General features: G+C 32.5%; 2 protein-coding genes across 2 annotated transcripts in view; both read right to left on the bottom strand.

The window, feature by feature from the left end:
- Positions 1-20204, bottom strand: part of LOC106062702 (translocon-associated protein subunit alpha-like) — a 29693-nt gene that overhangs the window by 6675 nt on the left and 2814 nt on the right. The window contains exons 2-7 of the mRNA XM_013221020.2: positions 16049-16179; positions 10302-10395; positions 8832-8959; positions 8494-8631; positions 8322-8398; positions 4346-4424 (exon numbers count right to left, since the gene is read on the bottom strand). Coding sequence (XP_013076474.1) covers positions 4346-4424; positions 8322-8398; positions 8494-8631; positions 8832-8959; positions 10302-10395; positions 16049-16179 — 647 coding nt within the window. The remainder of the gene's footprint in view (positions 1-4345; positions 4425-8321; positions 8399-8493; positions 8632-8831; positions 8960-10301; positions 10396-16048; positions 16180-20204) is intronic.
- On the bottom strand, positions 12328-13676 carry LOC129927463 (piggyBac transposable element-derived protein 4-like). Its single transcript, XM_056036846.1, has 2 exons — positions 13507-13676; positions 12328-13093 (listed from the first exon to the last, which is right to left on the bottom strand). The coding sequence occupies exons 1-2, from the start codon at positions 13647-13649 to the stop codon at positions 12328-12330; spliced, it is 909 nt and encodes a 302-aa protein (XP_055892821.1). The 5' UTR covers positions 13650-13676.

The raw sequence follows: 20204 nt of genomic DNA, 5'->3' as shown, positions 1-20204 counted from the left end.
TGAAGATAATTACTTCCTAGTCCAAACCTCCCGCAGGACGACGGGGGATGGGAGCGGGCAGGGTTTGAACCCTCGACCATCGATAAATGTGAACGACAGTCCAGCGCGCAAACCGCACGACCAGGCAGGCAGTTTTTATTGTTTTAATCTTGTAAAACCTATTCAAGTTATACATCATTTTAAAGGTCATCCATTTCTCTTTTTTTAGAAGTATTTTTTGTTATTGATTGATGTTGTTTTATGTTTTTTAAAATATATTTTGTAAAGTCAGTCTATTGATGTTTTGGAGTTACCTCCCTTTGCTTAGTATTTAGAGAGATGCTGCTTAGGTATGGGCTTAGTAGCTAATGAGTTAAAACAGAGCATTTTAGCATGTCTTGTGCCAAAAAGACCAAGCAATATTTCCAGCCTTAACACTTCTCTTACAAAAAAATTCCTAACAAATAAACTAATTACTTAACATACATAAAACTATATATGATATTGAAGAGAAATGAATGAACTAATTTAATCTTATGGAATCTATCTGAAATATAAACATTTATTAAAATAAGCCAAGCTAATTTGCATAATTTATGCGCATAAAATTTCAATAACGTTTTATTCAAAACAGAATTAAAAAAGTAAGTTTTTAAAGAAGTTTTAGGCTTGAATAAGCCCTAATACATGTGTTTAGGGAAACAAGACACATGGTACTTTTCTCCCCCACCCCACCCCCAGAACCATCGAAACAAACACCTTCATTATTGTCATAGTGACAGTCACCCATTTATGACTCAGGGATCGTTTTTTTTTTAGCTGTTTGTTGGTCAGAAAGTTGGCATCATATTTATTAGTCTCCCTGACAAATGTTTTAACTAAATTGATAGTAAAAAAAGAGCATAAAACAGCCTATTGGGTGCTAATCCCTTGGTTCTCAAATGAGTCTTCTCTATCCAGCTACCCACCCTTACTACTAAACCATGTTACCAAGAATAGACATTGTTAACACATAAACTTAGATCTAAAGCTTTCCTCAATACTGCCCTTATTTTTATTAGGACTATCATAGTTTAAATAAAATCAGAGTAAGTGAGTTTGCTTTCATCAATATCAACGGCTGAAATGTTAAAATTTTCAAAAAATCAATGCTAAAAATTAACAGCGAAGGAAGCCGTCATTACAGTCTACTAATGTGTAAAACTAATAAGAACTAATCTGATTGGCTGATACAAACACTGGTTAGCCAATCCTGTGGTTGGAAACATCGTGGCCGATAGATCAGCCGCATCGTCTTAAGAAGGTTAAGATCTACATCTTTTTCAAGCCTGTCTAGCACAGTGCATTAAACGATGTCTTGTATTTAGGCATTTTAGTACAAACAGGGTTATAGAATAGTTAATAGATTGGTAGATCTAATATGTTTTTTTCTGCATATTCTTAAAATATAAGAGAAATTTGAACTAATACCTTAGATTAGATCTACCAGATTATTGTATAAGACTAGATACTAGATCTAGATTAGACTTAGATTGAACACAGTGCCACACACAATAAGACACTAAGATTATATCTAGATCTAAATCTAGGACACAGATCTAGGTCACTGGACTAGACCTATTTATTAAATTGCCAGTGCACAGAAATAATATGATCTAATAATGTAGCCCGATGAAAATATAAGGGCAGAAAATGAAACAGGAATAATTAAGTCTAAAAAGATACGTAACGTAGTTCCAATTTGGATGAAAATCAACGTATTCAGTGAAAAATTGATCCGATAACAATACTAGTCTATAAATAGATAGATATATCTATGGTCAAGGAGCAGTTAACACATTCTATGCAAACTCGGAAACGCTAATTTCGAATATTTCAGCCGGGACGTACCACCTGCTGCAATGGTGCCGAAGTTTTTAAAAATTTCATTGGCGAAATTCCAAGACATCCTGGAATTTCAGGAGGCTGCGGACAGTACAGCACGTGTCAAAATTTCCCATGACGTAATCTTGACACGCGTCCATCATTAGTGTGACATCTGACAGGAAATAATTTGATTGGCTAAAAGCAAGCGTCCAAGGGAGGGGCAAAGGAAACGCAGAATCGAGAATCTTCAGTCGTGGGTGAAATTTTCATAGAGATAAGACGTATTTTAGTAGATCTAGAATTATTCTGAATATATTTTATTATTGAGCTTTGAAAGAAGATATTTATTTGTTAAATTAAAGTTCTGTATTTGAATTAAAAGGATCTTTGTTAATAGAATCTCTAAGATAGCATTTAGACCTAGAGATATACATATACAGAATTCCCGGCACGTCTAAATTCACAGAAAAAAACTAATAAAACCTAACAAAAACATTCTTTTTATAATAGAAAAAATAGACCTAGGGTCAAGCATCATATGTGAAGTCATAAATAGGCATACAGAGCTCTAAAACATTAAAATATCACATCATATTTAGTTGCCTTCCAATCTCCCGTTTGGCTAGATCTAACATAGTCAATACTGGATCTGGCATCAATTTTTTATTTATTTTCACTACTGTCGGTCTTAAATGGTTCTAAATCACTTACCCCAATCATTATATCCTTATTCTACACAGACATGCCTACCCCCAAGACCCAGAATGTGGAACACTCAGGTTCAAAATGTGGAATTTTGGGCCCCAATGTGGAACATATGCGCGTTTGTTAGCAATACTGTATGCAATATAAATAAAACTTCAATTATATTAGCCTACTTTAATAACAATACTAGTTTGCTTTTTATAAATTAGATGTAAATAGTATAATATTTTATAATTAAAAGTAAGAAAACCTTTAATTCATAATTATGTCCTTTGTTTGAAATCAATAGTTCTAACTCCTATGTGATTATTCTAGATCTACTTGATTATCTATCCTTTTCTAGGGCTCTACTCTAGTCACTCTTAGATGTTGGCTCTAGTTAGTGCTAGATCTAAAATAATTTAAGAGTCTGTCTACTAGTAGTACTAGTCTAGGACTAGACCTACATCTAATAAGTCCTCTAAGTCTAAGAACACAGATTATAATAAATATATTATAGATCTAAATATTTATGTCTAGATCTATGGACTTATTGAGAACTAAATTTATTACATATGATAATGATACATAGAAATCTAGAGATCTATCACCTTCTAAGTCTATTTCTCTAGATACTAAGATAGATCTAGATTTAGTATCATCTAGACTCTAGTAACTAGTTTAGTAGTTAAATCTAGTAATCTAGTGCTAGATGTGAGATCTAGAATCTAGATACTAATTTATTTAGACTATGTAATAAGTAGATATATAGCCTTATTTAGATCTAGATCTAGGCCTTAGCCTTACTGTGTCTAAGTTAATTACATTTAGATCTAGGATCTAGATCTCTAATAACCTATTTGAAAAAAAATCCTTTTCTTAGAATAGAATTACCTAAGACTAAGACAAGAAACCAGTTGTTAGTCACGTTAGTCAGAATAGTCAGAATATTGTCGGGAAAAGAAAGGGATTTGAATGGAAAATTAGGTTTATTAGCACTTACTAGATTCTAAGAATAGATCTAGACCTAGAGTACTAGATCTAGATGTAGATCTATGTCTAGATCTAGCTCAACCATATCTTCGTAAATTTAGGACACACCGGGTCCGGGAGGAGATGAAATGTAAACAATAAACACAGACCTAGATATATTTTATTTTGCATTCAGTATTTTCATTTCGCATTATTAATAAATAATGAAAAACCGGTGATTTTTTTTTTGTGTCGGAATTCAGACTTGGCGGAACAAAAAATCGTGAATGCGGAATGGCGGAACATGTGAGCTTTTTTGATGCTTTTGCGGGACGGTTCCGCATAATGCGGGACTGTAGGCATGTCTGTCTACAGCTTAAACATTAATATTCCCATTAAAATCTTATTCTATTAAAGCCTAAACATAAGCCTAAATATGTTCCATTTTCTAGGCTAGCAAAAAAAAAAAAAAAAAAAAAAAAACACGTAATTTTCAAAAAATCACAAAAATCCATTCTAACATGCTGCAGATACAAAATAAACACCTAAAAATAGCATCACTATCGCTCTTCTAGGTCAGAGTTAGTAAAGGTATAAATAGTTATTTAAAAACTAGCAGTGCGTGCGTAAACGAAACAACCCAAATTCGGCGATTGCCAGCGACTCTAGTTGTCAAAGGGTTAAATACAAACTTATGTCCAAAGCAAACTACACACAGCTTGAAATAAAACCCAAGCCATGCTCTAGCGCTTTGTTTTATTTTTGCAAGCCCTCAGGAAGACAAAACGTATAAGGTTTCATCTGCTGTTCCTTGCATTTAGTTATGTACTAAAGATTCACTCACCCCGAAGCTGGAAACTAACTGCTGAGCTCCAACAAGCAATAAAATGATGATTGCAGCTAAAAACACATACAGGAAAAATCTAGAAATAATCAAAAGAGCTAATTAGTTAAATAACTATGGCTTGTCATTTGGCATCTAAAATATTAAAAAATTAATAATTTATTAGTTTTGTTTATAGGCAATTTCTGTACAAGACATTGGAAATATTTTATCACATTTTGAAAGAATTAAGATTTTCTTCTTTCAGACCATTCTTTGCAGAGTTAGCTATGAAAGCTTTGGTATCCTCTACAATAACTAATAACAAACAGATTTTTTTCCAGGCAGATAATCCTAATTAGTCATTAAACCTGTTTTTTAATATAAAAGCTGGGCTATTGAGTCTGCTGAATAGCTGTTGTAAGAAAAAAGTTATTTATATTTAGTCATGTTTCTGATGCTTGAAGTTGTTTTATAAAACAAACAGATGTGTTGAAGGAGGGCGCAAGGTATTAAGAATATAATATTTTTGTCAGCATAATAAAGCATTTCTTTTGCAAACACACTCAGCCTTGAGTGCCCTTTGTTTTATTCTTTGAATTTGAGCTCTCATAAGTAATTTAACCTAGCTAGTCGCTAATAACTATTACAGAAGCTTTTGATGTGCCACAGAAGATACGATCTGCAACAGTTTAATTACCGTTATCACGCTAAGAGAGAGATGAAGCTCAACCAATCTTCCTTCTGTTTAAACCTCTGCCCTTTTCACTTTTATTTTTATCTCAAAAGAACTCTCACCTAAATTTGGTGGTTTACAAAAAATTGATTCTAGATCTAGAATAGATCTAGATCTGTAGCAACTTCATTAACAGTTGATTGGTTTTTAATGTGCATATAGGTATTTATCAATCCCAATCTAGATATATTCTAAATCAAAGTCTAGTAAACACATCCAGATCTAGAATGTCTAGATCTTAATTCTAAATCTAGATTTAATTCTACGTAAATTCTATTATGGGTGCCTAACATCCTAAAATATTTCTAGTTCTAGATCCAGTCTAGATGAATTAGAACTAATGAATCAATTGATTCCTAATCAGTTTGAAGATTTCATAAAAAATGACACATTTAAAGGAACTATGCTTTATTTTGATCAAGAAAATCTAGTAAACATTTTAAATTTTTGCTTGCCAGCGCAGGAAATTAAAAAAAAAAAAAAAAAGCTATACTATGTCATGGTTTATAAGAAATACTCCTTTACCAGGCATTGATGCACTGACCTATTGATCTACATATGATTAGCAAGAAATGCGTATTTTCAGATGGTAAACCGTACTCGCATATATTGGTGCCCATTTTCGTACAAAATACACAAGATGCATACTTGTAGGCAACTCTGCCAATGTTAGAAGGCTTTATCCCAAACTTAAGATTAAGCATAGGTCAAACATCCTTCCAGTATAATTTAGCAAGTTTTGTATAAACAAACAATCACCCAAAAAAAGAGTAAATGTATTCTATACAGCTTGCATTGTATACATATGGAAATCATGACAGCCTAAACCTCCAGAGCAATCTTTTTCTCTTCCAACACTCCCTTTTTTCCTTATCAGCAATTTTAGCACATGAACTAACCACTAACTATTAGCAGCAATGTGTCTCTTTTAGAAGGTAGGCATAATGTAAACATTGAGTTAAAAATAGGCCCAAAGCCATTTTTTAAAGTCAAAAATTAAAAAAACAAATAGAAAAATTTGTTGAATTTAATTTATAAGTCTTAAAAAAATAATTCCATTCTGAAAGGTAAAAAAAAAAAGTGGGAATAATGCCAGACAAGTTAATAAGCTTGCTTTGTTCAGCATAATTTGTTAAAGAATGACTCCACCTTCACATTTGGAGAATACTTGGATGTTTTAAGTTGATTGTTGAATTTCTACAATTGACAGTATCCTCATGGATGCAAGCAACAGAGCCCCGTTTTGCCTGCAAGGGGGGTCGACAACCCCAAAAAACCTGCAAGCATGATGCCTCTTATATCTCCACTTCACAACACAAATAAAACATTTACCATTATATATATATATATATATATATATATATATATATATATATATATATATATATATATATATATATATATATATATATATATATATATATATATATATATATATATAATAAAAAAATTTACCACTATATATATATATCTTTAAATACAAACTATAAATTCTAAGCTTTTACTTAAATTACTATAATCTACATGTATGTTTGAATTTTTCATTTTTTTATATATATAATATGCACAAAGATAGGCCTACCTACTACCACTATATTAGTATAAATCAAACTTTGATTTATTGTCTGACAGAGTAATCAGTAGATCTTACCAAATATAGAACTAGTTAACTGGATCTTCTAACTAATAGTAGCTTTACTTAGGCTGATTTTTATACTAGATATTTAGATCTAGTCAAGATGACATTTTAATTCTATGATAATAGTAACAGAGTAGATCCATCAATTTACACCTATCTATATCTAGTTCTAATAAAGAAACTAGTAAGTATTAAGTATTAGAGATCTAGACATACAATAGTCATAGTCTCTGAGTCTAAGTCTAGACTTTAACTTGTCTAGGAATAGAGTGTCACTAGAGCTACTAGTTAACTAGATATTACATTTTCTCTAGATGTAGGTCTAGACTAGACCTAAATCCAAATTAATATACTCTAGATTTAGTTCTAGATCTTGAAGTTAGATCTATACACTAATCTAGTAATGCTAGATGATAGAAGTCTAGCCCTAGCTAGAATCATCTACTAGATCTAAAGTCTTGCCTTTTTTAAAATAAGTTTTTTTATTATTAGATCTAGAATCTAGATTTTATTAGATCTAGACACTTTACTAGTAGAATATTATATCTGATAAAAGATTATAATAGATACAATCTACTTTTGATCCACGGTGCTTAGGCTTCTGCCCAGGGGGACTAGACCTAGTCAGGCTAGTGGTAGATTGTAACTGTAAGATTCTAACTAATCATTCTAATTATCTAGATCTAATAGTTAATACTCATTGATATCGATCTATCATTATCATCTACTGAGATGATCTAGACTATACCACTATACCAGGCAAGACTATAGATATATTATTAAATAAGTTAACTGTTTTATAACTATCATTATTCATACGGCGATGATACGGTACGGTAATTTGAAATTTCGAATTTTCGGGTAAATGGTTAAAATACGTTCAACTTCTAAAATCACTTTAAAATGTAGAAATAGATCTAGAATCTAGATCTCTAGACTAGATTTAGCCTCTAGGTCTGGTTTCAATTTTTATGCCGGCAGATCAAACTTATTAGAATTAGATCTAGTTACTAAATTAGGTGTCTCAAGCCGGGGCCATACGGATTTGTTAACTTTTGTTTACATTTTTAATACAAAGCGAAAGTTCGGAAATAGCGCATGCACCGTAACTTAAGAATTTTAACTTCCTGTCATTCTTTGAATTCGACTTATTAAGTATTAGTTTGAAAGATCAAAACGTGAATGTGCAAAAAAAAAAAAAAAGTCTGATACCGAGCCAGCAATCAATTGGACTGGCGTTTGCCGGCAAGCTTTTTTTTCCCTTTGATTTTGCCGGCATGCCGGCGATCTTGCATCCATGAGTATCCTGTATGTTTTTGACAAGTGGTCATGTAGTGTTATGATTTTAATATTCAGGTGGCAAGGTTTACTATTTATTTCTACAGAACCCCATGACGGAGTTTCTATCTACTTATCTATTTGTTAATTGAAAACATTGTTTTATAGTTGATAAATTGATACATTGAATGAAAGGGAGCCCCTATCAAGATCTATAGCTTTAAGACAGTTACTTACAGAGTTATAGATTGGGATTTCTTCACAAGTATATCGTTGTGGTTTGTAAGCCAAACTTGTAAAAGTATCTAGGCCTGGTACAATAAAGCATTTTTAAGAAAACTCACGTTTCTCCATCAAGACCCTCATCAGGATCAACTACTTGGATTGTTTCATTGAAAACTGCGCTCTGGAAACTTGCAGACTGTAAAAGAAAAGTATTTTTAAGGACTTCAAAATCAATGCGCATGTAGTTTTTTTTTAGTAATAACATCTGACATAAGAAACAAATATACTTACACCATCTTTATTTTTATAATTTAGAGTGACTGTGAGACCAAAAGGACGAGCGCTAAATGCTTCGTTGGGTACAAATACATATTCAAAAGTAGCTTGTCTTTTAGGCTCCACAACAGCATTGTAAACAGCAGTAGTAAACTAAAAAGATTAAATTATGACCAGGCTGTTATGACTAGACAAACAATGTAGACCAATTACAATAATTAAAAAAAAAAAAAGTTCAATAATGGGTTTAGAAAAAGAACAAAGACTTAGCATAACCAAAGTCTAGACTGAATGTTATGTAATATCTCAAGAGTTGTATAAATTTTTTTTAATAAAAAAATAAACATATTTACATTTTGTAAAAAGAAACTATAGTCTTGAGGATATCTGAAGGATGCCTCCATGCTGTCAACCAAAAAGTCCAGATTTCCATTGTTAGTAAATCCAACTAAGATTCGCACTTGTTTGCCAGCAGGAAGTTCTAAAAAAAAATTAGACAACAGAATAAATGAAAAACTTTAATGGAATATATGTTTACTTAATTTTAGAAATATGTACTTGAGATATCAAAATACATCACTAGAAAAGTTTTTTTTTTAAAATAAGTTTTATACTTCAAAATATAATCAACTTGTAGGCTTATCATTAATGGATAACCCTTCACTAGCAGATCAGATGCCCTAATCCTATATGTCCTTAAGCCTAATTTCCTGAGCATTAAAGAGAAAAAAACTACTGAACTCCAGATACTGAAAATGATAATTAAATAAATGTCACAGTCTTAGTTGACATTGCATGATCTAAAGTTCACGTCATGTTAAGAGTTTAAAAGACACATGGAATTCCTGATGTAGAAAACAGGAAGTAGAATGAATAAAGTTAGACTTAGAGGTCAGTCAGTCAAGTCAAGCAGACAAGTGAAGTCAAGTGAGAAGTCAAGTGTTATTCTTTGGACCGAGTATATTTTAGTCCGGGATGGACAGTAGCGACTTAGAAAAGTCTGTAGTAATTTCAGTTAGAAAGTAACTTGTGGGCAGTTGTTGCCAGTGGTCTTTTGAGACATGTATTAGTTGATCTATATTTCTACACAGTGATTTGTGACTAGCATATACTAGGATACTTTTGATACCGCTGTTATGCGGATAGGATTGCTTATTATTTCTTGACTTGTAGCACTAACAAGGAGTGCAGTGTATTATTATTATTATTATTTTAGTAAAATAAACTTCATGTTTGTCTGCTGAAACTGACTTAGGTCAGTTTATACTATTTGTCTTGTCACGTGTCAAGAGCACCTCAGGAAGCAAGAACTCAGTATTACACGACACTCGCATTCTGCAACCTTACGCCATTCAACCTTTCATTGACATTTGTGGTGGCCAGTATGGGGAACGAACCCACGACATTCGCGTTATCAGCACGATAACTAACTTTATTCATTCTACTTCCTGTTTTCTACATCAGGAATTCCACGTGTCTTTTAAACTCTTAACATGACGTGAATTTTAGATCATGCAATGTTAACTAAGACTGTGACAATAAACAGTTATCACAATAACATGGAACATGAAGAAAATGTATCCACATTTGCTTTGGATCATAAAAGATACAGATCTAAGAACTATAAATGACCTACAAGAAAAAATTCTGGAAGCCACCAGGGCCAGCAATAATGATACTGCAACCAGTGAAGGTGGGCAATTTGGTAGTTATTATCATAGCTATTTATACAGATCTATTCTAGATGCTACTTGAATTTCCTATTGAAGTACTTGATTCCTTAACCACTTGTTTGCCAAGTTGTCTAGAAGTTTGTTAAATACCTTTAGGATTGGTGGGCTTTGTAAACAAGATAAATGTGTCTGCATCAGGAGAGGGTTTTAGAGCTGTACTTTCTTCTTCTGTTGGCTCTTCTTCCTAAACGAAGATACAATGAGACAATTCAGGTGATGCTCAGTAGGCACAAAAAAAAAGAGAAATATTACAAGCTATCAAATATGGACATAGCCCAGACATGACTACCCCCAAGACCCAGAAAGTGGAACATTCAGGTTGAAAATGTGGAATTTTGGGCCCCAATGTGGAACATAAACGTGTTTATGTTTGTCAGCCATACTGTAGGTAATATAAATAAAACTTCAATTATCTTATCTTATATAATACAGGCGTTACTTAAAAAAAAAGATGATTACGTCCTACGCGTCATGCATATTAACCAATGACTTAAATTCTGCCAAGTCACTGGTTTTCTTGGCTAGCTCAGGCAACCCATTCCATGCTCTAATAGCACTAGGGAAGGAGTATTTGTACAAATTTGTCCTAGCATATGGGACGAGGAATATGCCTTTATCTTTGTGTCTTTCAGAGTATTTTATCAAGTTTTGTTTTTGTATTTGAAGATTATGGTTCAGTGTTTTATGTATAGTTGCTACTTTACTTTTGAGTCTTCTGTCCTGAAGGCTTTCTAAATTTAGTGATTTTACTAAAGGTGTTAATCTGGTTAACTCTTAACAGACTGCAGGTTTTTCTAGAAATTTGTCAGCGACTGGGGGTCTGTTACTTGGCAGGGCATAACTTTGTTAAATTACAGTTTTATATTGAGTGTTATACATCAATTTGTTTGAAATTGAAAGCTCTTTCAATTTATCTATGTTTGAAATCATTTTAAAGTATATTTTTTCTTTTTAAAGAAATAATTATGTCATAAATTTTTTTTCAATAATTAATTTTTTTTTTTAATTCACATTCACAAAGAAGACAAAAAATAAATAAATAAATATATGATAATGATATTTACATTTTATTAAAATACATTCAATTCTGTATACAACTGACAAAAATGAAGTTAATCCATTGACAAATAAATTTTTTACAAATTTTTGAAAACAATAATCATTTTCTAGAAAAATGATGACATCGACATGATTTTTTACTAGTTAGAAAATTATTATTTTTTATTTACTTAAACATCAAAATTATATTATAAACTATCCAGAAATAGAGTAAAACTTGTTAGTTACACATCTTATTATATAGTACAGTGAGAAATAGAACAAAAAAACAGGATTTTATAGTAATTTGTGGTACTGAGACAAACAGTTTCTTTCTTTTTGAAAACATAAAAACACATCACACACCTTGCATTTAACACTAGTTCTCCTAACTATTTTTTCATTACTGTAACATAATTTACAGTTCCCTCTCTTATCCATAAACTGTGGATCCATTGCATGTTTAAAATGAACAGGGGGCTTAGACGCGATTGGTACAGGATCGTCAATACCTATATCTCCTAACTCTCTAATTAATTCTTCAGTAAAATTAAGTTGGCCATATCTTGTGGGTCTTTTCAGCTCAGGTACATCTTTATTTTTATCCCTCCAGTCTTGAAAAAGAATATAGGAATTAACCCTAGCTATATCTAACATATGAAAAAAAATAGTCTTCCAATATTTATTTGTTTTACGAAGTACATTATATTTATTAATTAGCTGGTCACTTTTGTCAACACCCCCCATGTATTTATTATAGTCATGTACAATAGTTGGTTGATTCACAGTCAAATTTTCAAACTGTCCATTCGTTTTAGTCCGTCGTTTAGCTGTTACACTGTCATTGGCATCATGAATAGTCGACATTAATGATATGGTCTTATTGTCTCTCCACTGAACTGTCAGTAACTGTCCATCCCTGATCCATCTCATGTCTCCCCTTTTAGATTTTTTTTCAAAATTTTTAACATCTTTTATAGCATTAGGAAAACCTTTTCTGGTCCTAAGAACAGTTCCACATGCTCCAATCCCTATAAACCAAAGATCTTTTAATAATTGGACACTAGTATAAAAGTTATCAAAAAAAAAGCCTATACCCTTGCCTAGATATAGATTTAGTTAACTTCATCACCACCCCATAAGCTAATCCAAAAGGGCCATTATCCTGCTTTCCTAAATAAATATCAAAATCATAGGTATACCCACTTAAAGAATCAGCAAGGATCCACAGTTTCATGCCCCACTTTGTTGGCTTGTCTCGAATGTATTGTCGAAATGCATATTTACCTTTATTCCGAACCATTCTTTCATCAATAGAGACATTTTGATGAGGTTGGTAAAGCTTTATACATTTCATTCTAATGTATGTCGTTAACATTCTCACTTTACAGAGTTTACCATTGGGATCCTCTGTAAGTGGATTTGACACTTTAATAAAACACATTATTGCCTTGAATCTGTCACGTGACATAAAGGCTCTTGCCCAAAGTCCATTGTATAGAGATTTGGTTGACCAGAATCGCTCAATGTTGGGGACCTGAACTATTCCAGCATACATGATAAGTCCACAGAATCTGTAGAATTCGTCAGGGCTTAGTTCATACCAACTCTGGAACACACTTGGTTTCTGCAGTCCATGTTCAGTTGCATAGGTGTTGGTGTATTGACAGATTTGCAAAACAATATCCATTGTAAAATAAAGTTTAAAAAAGTCAATAGCTCTGAAAAATTGTTTAGCAGAGTCTCGTGTCCTAACCTGGTCAAGCTGTATACCAGGAACCCTTTCTGGAAGAAAGCTTGCTGGGGCCTCTGGCATAGTGTCCAGCACATCATAGCCATAGTTTCTGTTGATATATATATAAAAAAAAAAAAATTAGAAAAATTGACAAATGTACTTTGAAAATACAAAATTAAAAAACTTGAGGACTAGATTTCTAAATTTAAAATTATTTACATTTGTATAATTATTAGATATCAACAGCTGACAAGCTACAAAGTGTAACAAAGGCTTGAATGCCTTGAATCAGCTGATCATGTAAACAAAGATGACTAGCAAAGATGAGCTTATCAGAAGGCTTGATATTTTTCAAACTAAATATTTTTTTATGAAATAAAACAATGGGATTAACTAATAATTATTAAAAGAACAGAACAATTTCAATTACACATTGAAACGTTTTAGATATCTAGATCAGTAGATCTAGATCTAGACGATCTGTCTTGCTCTAGCCTAGGTCTAAAAATAATGGTTACTTACACGTTTGGCTGTGTCGCATTCAGAGTGCTGTTGGGAGGAATATTCTCATCATCTGAATCATCTGAAGAGTCAATGAGTTCCCAGACTTCATCATCACTTGAATCTACATCAGTTTCAGGCTGATAATCTGAATCTGAGTCCATTTTCGGCTTAGTTTTAGCGAGCGTCAACAAGCGTGTGGCTTTCTAAAATCCAAAATGGCGCCGTGCAATCGTTCTCGTATTTACGTTTTTATAATGAACGAGAAATAATATATAAATAGAATTTGCAAATTTTTTTTGCACCAAACTATTTTATCTTCATTATATTTCATAGGGAAGCATATTTCATTAAAAAAAAATAATTTTTAAATAGTTTTATTTGTTGACAAAAGTATGGTACACCAGAGTACCATTTCTTTGTTAGCCGTCTGCAGGGAGTTAAGTGTGAATATTCGTTTGTTATGAATCTCACTGCTCTATTTGTGTCTGTTCCAGTTTCTTAATGTTATCTTGAGTTGAGGGGTCCCAAACGGAGGATGCATATTCTATTATTGGCCTAACCAAGGTAAAATAACATTTTAGTTTTATGTTCTTATTTGATTTATAGAAATTTCTTTTAATAAATCCTAATGCTTTGTTTGATTTTTTTATAGTTTCATCAATATGTGGATTCCATGAGTTTTTCATTTATTATAACACCTAGGTATTTTGCGTTTTTAGTCTGTGTTACTGGTTTGCCATGAATAAGATAAGTGGAATTAATTTGTTTTAGTTCTTTTGTTACTCTTAACAACTGACATTTTTATTATATTAATTTAATAGCAATACTAAGTTTGCTTCTTATAAATTAGATGTAAATAGTATAATTAAAAGTAAGAAAACCTTTAATTCATAATTATGTCCTTTGTTTGAAATCAATAGTTTTAACTCCTATATGATGAATTCTAAAAAAAAAATGTATTCTAATAACCTAGACTCAAATGTTACTATTTTTATTTTTTACTACTAGATCTAAATCTAATGACTAGATCTACTTGATTATCTATCCTCTTCTAGGGCTCCACTCTAGTCACTCTAGAAGTTGTCTCTAGTTCTAGATCTAAAATAAGAGTCTACTAGTCTAGGACTAGACCTACATATCCTCTAAGTCTAAGAACACAGATTATAATAATTATAGTATAGATCTAAATATGTCTAGATCTATGGACTAATTGAGAACAAAATTTATTACATAATGATACATAGAAATCTAGAGATCTATCACCTTCTAAGTCTATTTCTGTAGATAGATCTAGATTTAGTATCATCTAGTACTAGATCTAGATACTAATTTAACTATGTAAATTGTAATAAGTAGATAAAAAACTAAGATATGTACTATGTAGCCTTATTTAGGCCTTAGCCTTACTCAACTTACTATGTCTAAGTTAATTAATTACATTTAGGTCTAGATCTAGATCTTAATAAATAAATATTTAAAAAAAAATCCTTTTCTTAGATTACTTAGAAACCTAAGAAACCAGTTGAGTTAGTGTTAGAATTAAGAATAGATCTATATCTAGTCTAGACTAGTAGAGTCATTGTCAGGAAAAGAAAGGGTTTGAATGGAACATTTGGCTTATTAGCACTTACTAGATTCTAAGAATAGATCTAGTAATAGTATCTAGACCAAGAGCCTAGAGTACTAGATCTATGACTATGTCTAGATCTAGCTCAACCATATCTTCATAAATTTAGGACACACCAGGTCCGGGAGGAGATGAAATGTAAACAATAAACACAGACCTATATATATTTTATTTTTTATTCAGTATTTTCATTTCGCAATATTAATAAATAATAATAAATCGGCGAATTTTGTGTGTGTGTCAGAATTCAGACTTGGCGGAACAAAAATCATGAATGCAGAACATGTGAGCTGTTTTGATGCTTTTGCGGGACGGTTCCGCATAATGCGGGAGTGTAGGCATGTCTGATAGCCCTACTCATATGACAATAGAAAAATTGAACACAGACAGGTGACAATAATATGTGCTATTATTATCTGCTATTAGCAATGGACCATGCACAATTAATAACAACAGATTCACACCCTATTTTATAGTCAGGTGATGCTAAGGCGATACAGAGGTTTTAATTTCTGTCACGATCAGGAACACAAAAAAAAAAAAAAAAAAAAAAAAAAAAAAAAAAGAAAAAAAAAAAAAGAAGTGACCTTAATGTAAACAACAAGAAATGTGAGGAGTGTTACTAGTCTACACAATAAATGGGGAAACACTGAGGTCCAAGACTGTATAGACTTAAGCAGTTAAGTAGAAAAAAAGATAAAAAATGATTTAGCTACTACACACATTATGCTATAAATTTGAAACACGTAAACAAAAGAGCTATCATAACACTGTATTCAATCAAAGCAATAGTCAAGGCTCAGCAGTAAACAAGCTTCTAAAAATGTTCTAAAACTAAGCTCAAGCTACTAAAAATAAAAATTAGTCGACAATCATATTAATCATAATATGCAGAATCTAGCAATAACAAAATATGCCATGGCCTAGGTGTACCTTTTCGTTCCCTGTAAGTGGCGTTTCTTCTTCAGGAGTATCTTCATCAGCCCCAGTTTCAGTTTCAACAGTAGCTTCATCATCTTCACCTTCCAAAATATCTTGAGCAAATGCTAGGTTACTTCCCTTTGCTTAAGAAGAAAAAATAGGTGATTGGTGAACTCACTATTCAATACACTTTTAACACAGATTATATTTTTTTTAGTAAACATATTAAATGTATGTATCTAGGGTAATTCTAGAGTCTAGACTAGACCTTCAAACAAAACATAAGCATCTTATCTACTACTTTCGTGTTCTTAAATTCATACATTTCAAAAAGGTTTATTCCTAGTAGGTTAAGAACATGCATTAGCTTCATCCGCAGTATTGCTTTTAAGCCACACTAACTATTTGAGGTATGGTCAACTATTTGGGGGTTAAAAAAAAAAGTCTCCTAAAATCTAAAGGCTAAGGAATATCTCGTGGAACATAGGATCTAGAATAGATTCTTACAGATTCAGCTTTCAGTGTAAAGTAAATGTAATAATCTAGGACTGGACCAAGATTGTAGGGGTCTCTTGGAACTAGTTACTAGCATTGTAAAGTGTGAGGTAAGGATCACAGGTGAGAGAACTAAAGTCAGTCAAGTCTAATTGCAATGATAACTAAATATATTTATAGATCTAATGATATATCATCTTTACAGATCTAGAAACTAATACCTATGTCAATCTAATCTTTTTAAGTATCCTAGTAAAAAATATACACATCTATTTCATAAGAAAACAGGCTTAGAAATATAATAAGTAATATAATATATATAAGTTTTGTATCTAAACCCATAAAAAAAAAAAAAAAAAAAGCTATGTGAAAAATAATGTTTGGCTTAGTTACAGTTCTTAAAATGAAGGCTTACTAAATTTAAGACCATACATGATACTAGATCCAGACATGCCTACCCCCAAGACCTAGAAAAGGTGGGGGAACACTGTGTCCAGATCTATACGTTGATTGGTTCTTAAAAGCAATTAGATTTAGTCTAGAAATGAAGAACGCGAGAGTGAGGGAGTGGCGGGTTGGTACCGTCAGTTAGCTGATACACCAACGTGACTTTTTTTTTTGTAAGTTCATTAGTAGAAATTAATTATGTTGAATCCCTGATTCCCGTATTCATTTGTTTAGAAAAAAATATCGAAGTGCTATCGATTCAAAACACATTGAGTGACATTGTAGATATCTAGTCTAGATCTGGATTCTAGATCTAGAAAGCTTGTTATACAGGAATAGATCTAGCTAGTCATTACGTTAGTCATGATTCTCTACATTACTCAACAATCTAGATCCAATTTAGTTGTAGTATGATTTAGATTGATTAGATCTAGATCGATAACATCTACTACCATCTAGTCTGGATCTAGACTAGATTCTTAGTCTTAGTATAGAATAGATCAAGGATGAAGGTAGGCTTATGAAAGTAGGCTTACGAAAGTTTGGAGTAGACCTACGTTTGTAGCGGATCCACTGCATCGGTAACACTCTCAAGCCCAGATCTAGGTCTGGAGTAGATTATATTCATTATATAGACATAGATCTAGTCTAGATATCATCTCTATTGTCGTATTGATCTAGATTTAGATTGTAGATTTAAACATGACATCTAGATCTAATATTATATATATATATGACAAAGTAGTGGATCTCGTGTTACGCATTCTGGTTCCAAAATACTCATTTTGACCATCAGCGTTACGCATTTGGATTTTTTTTTGGTAGGCAGGTCTGCCTTAGCCTTACTGTGTCTAAGACCTAAGTTAATTAATTACATTTACTATCATTTAGGTCTAGATCTAGAATTTCTAGATCTACTTTAAAATTAATAATGTATTTAAAAAAAAAATCCTTTTCTTTGATTATTTAGTCATAGAAACCTAAGTGTCCTAAGAAACCAGCTGAGTTAGTCAAGTTAGTGTTAGAATAGATCTAGTCTAGAGTCTAGACTAGTAGAGCCATTGTCAGGAAAAGAAAGGGATTTGAATGGAATATTTGGCTTATTAGCACTATCTAGATTCTAAGAATAGATCTAGTATCTAGACCTAGAACAACCATATCTTCGTAAATTTAGGACACACCAGGTCCGGGAGGAGATGAAATGTAAACAATAAACACAGACCTATATATATTTAAATATTTTATTTTGCATTCAGTATTTTCATTTCGCACTATTAATAAATAATGAAAAATCTGCAATTTTTTTTTTCAGTGTAGGAATTCAGACTTGGCGTAACAAAAAAATCGTGAATGCGAAACGACGGAACATGTGAGCTTTTTGTGATGCTTTTGCGGGACTGTAGGCATGTCTGCTAGATCTAACATTCTATTCAACCATTTATGTTTATCATTTTAGATTATATATACACTACACTTGACTACAGGATGACAACAGTTCTAGATTCTAGTAAAGAATATTATCATCTATATAGATGTAAGAGTCCTAGGCTAAATCACAGATCAGGAAGGGTTACCCCAAGAAAATGTCAAAATGCCGGTGACCTATCCATATCAACATTTGTTAAAATCGTGAAAACTAAAAAAAAAAAAATGTTTTCATGTTAATAATTTGCAATGGTAGAGCTTTTGGGTGCAGGTTTATGAGCCTGCCTATGGGCTACCACTGGAGCACCGAAAGAACCTGCTAGGGTGTGATATCTACTATTACCAAATCAACTCCAAAAACAGAATAAATATTAGCATAGACTAGCCAACCAAAAAATGTAGATATCTAGAATCTAGATCTAGTCTTAACTCTACTACATTCTCTAGACGGCCTAGGCCCTAGGAAGAGGTCAAGTCATACTGATACTGGTAACAGGAAAACAAAAAAACCTTGACTTACAAATTTGAAATTTTTTTTCTTACATAAAAAGACAGCTAGATCTAAATTGTTTCATATTAAATATCAAAATAAAGATGTAAAACAGCTACTGAGCTAGATACTGGGAATACTAGCTAGATCTAGATAGATTCTAGATCTAGATGTTCATATGATATTCATGTAAATTTGTACTATCCAGAAAAAATTACTCTACTCTTTAGGTAGTAACTGTAGTAAAAAAGTTTAAAAGTGTAGATCAATCAAATCAATCAAATTCAATTTCAATGTGTAGATCTTATCTAGTTAAGTTAGTATTCAATTCGCTGTATACTCTGTATAGTCACTAGTGTGACTAGTGTATTTGAGCTTTTTGACAGGGGCGCTGCACAGCAGGCGACCTGATTATACCGGACTCTTTTTTCTAATTTTTTTTTCTGTTAATATTTCATGTAATTTGTTACTACTCAATGTTTCAATGGATGTGCACTGTGTCTTTTGGATTCTAATGTTGGTTTGGATTTTAATTTGTGTGGAAACGTGTATTTCAGTGGAGTTTTGTGGTAAGACGCTTGACAGTATGGACAACACACCCGCCATCTTGGAACCTAATAACGAGCCTAAGCCCAAGGCTTTAACCGAACAAATCCCTAGCGCAAAACGTAAGAAGAGAGGACGTAGAGGAGGAATACGAGTTAAGTGTAGAAGAAGAGGACAAAGAGGCTTCCTTCCACCCATCGTAACAGGCAATGTTAGGTCTTTACAAAATAAGATGGAAGAATTAACAGGTTGCTGTGAACATCTGTATCAATTTAGAGAGTGTTCCTTAATGTGTTTCACTGAAACCTGGCTCAATGATACGATACCCGACTCTTCTGTTGATCTCGATAAATTTTACGTTTATAGAGCAGACAGAACAATTAATAGTGGAAAGTCAAAAGGAGGAGGACTCGCAATCTATATAAACAAGGAATACTGCAACGCCAATAATGTGAACATCAGGAATAAAATTTGTGACCCTAACATTGAACTTATGTGTGTCACACTTAGGCCCTACTACTTGCCTAGAGAATTCACCCAGGTGTGTGTTGTTGTTGTGTACATACCACCGACGGCTGACACAGCGACTGCGTCGGAAATAATTTTTGATGTGTTACACAATGTACAATCAAAACACCCGGACTCTGTTTGTATCGTAACTGGAGATTTCAACAACCTAAATATTGACAACACACTGTCAAACTATTGCCGGTATGTCTCCCTCCCCACAAGGCAGGGCAGAACGCTCGACAAATGCTACGTAAA

The sequence above is a fragment of the Biomphalaria glabrata genome, chromosome 7, assembly GCF_947242115.1.
Source record: "Biomphalaria glabrata chromosome 7, xgBioGlab47.1, whole genome shotgun sequence".
Lineage (NCBI taxonomy): Eukaryota > Metazoa > Mollusca > Gastropoda > Planorbidae > Biomphalaria > Biomphalaria glabrata.
The sequence above is the reverse complement of the archived record's forward strand: the minus strand, read 5'-3'. Positions and strand labels throughout refer to the sequence as shown.